At 67.1% G+C, this 280-nt stretch overlaps 1 protein-coding gene across 1 annotated transcript in view; it reads left to right on the top strand.

Moving 5' to 3' along the window:
- UBAP2L (ubiquitin associated protein 2-like) overlaps positions 1–212 on the top strand; it is a gene marked incomplete at its 3' end in the record, with an annotated part of 9,998 nt that extends 9,786 nt beyond the window's left edge. Inside the window, exon 15 of the mRNA XM_010160781.1 lies at positions 42–212. Coding sequence (XP_010159083.1) covers positions 42–212 — 171 coding nt within the window. The remainder of the gene's footprint in view (positions 1–41) is intronic.
- Positions 213–280: the final 68 nt, after the last annotated feature.

Raw genomic sequence — 280 nt, 5'->3', positions numbered from 1 at the left:
CCCAGCTCCCAGCCCTTACCCCGTTGGCGTCTCCTCCTCAGCAATCCTTCGAGAAGCAGGGATTTCACACTGGAACCCCGGCAGCCTCCTTCAACCTGCCTTCGGCGCTGGGCAGCGGCGGCCCCATCAACTCCCCGTTCATGCACATCCTGACCCCGCATCAGCAGCCCCACTCGCAGATCCTCCACCACCACCTGCAGCAGGACGGGCAGGTAAGCCACCCCCCTGGCCCCCCCGGCCTTTGCTGGGGTATCGCCTAGGGCTCTCGCTCCCCCTCCCC

The sequence above is a fragment of the Eurypyga helias genome, unplaced genomic scaffold, assembly GCF_000690775.1.
Source record: "Eurypyga helias isolate BGI_N326 unplaced genomic scaffold, ASM69077v1 scaffold24411, whole genome shotgun sequence".
Taxonomy (NCBI): domain Eukaryota; kingdom Metazoa; phylum Chordata; class Aves; order Eurypygiformes; family Eurypygidae; genus Eurypyga; species Eurypyga helias.
Note: the sequence above shows the minus strand (reverse complement) of the source record. Positions and strands in the feature narration are given on the sequence as shown.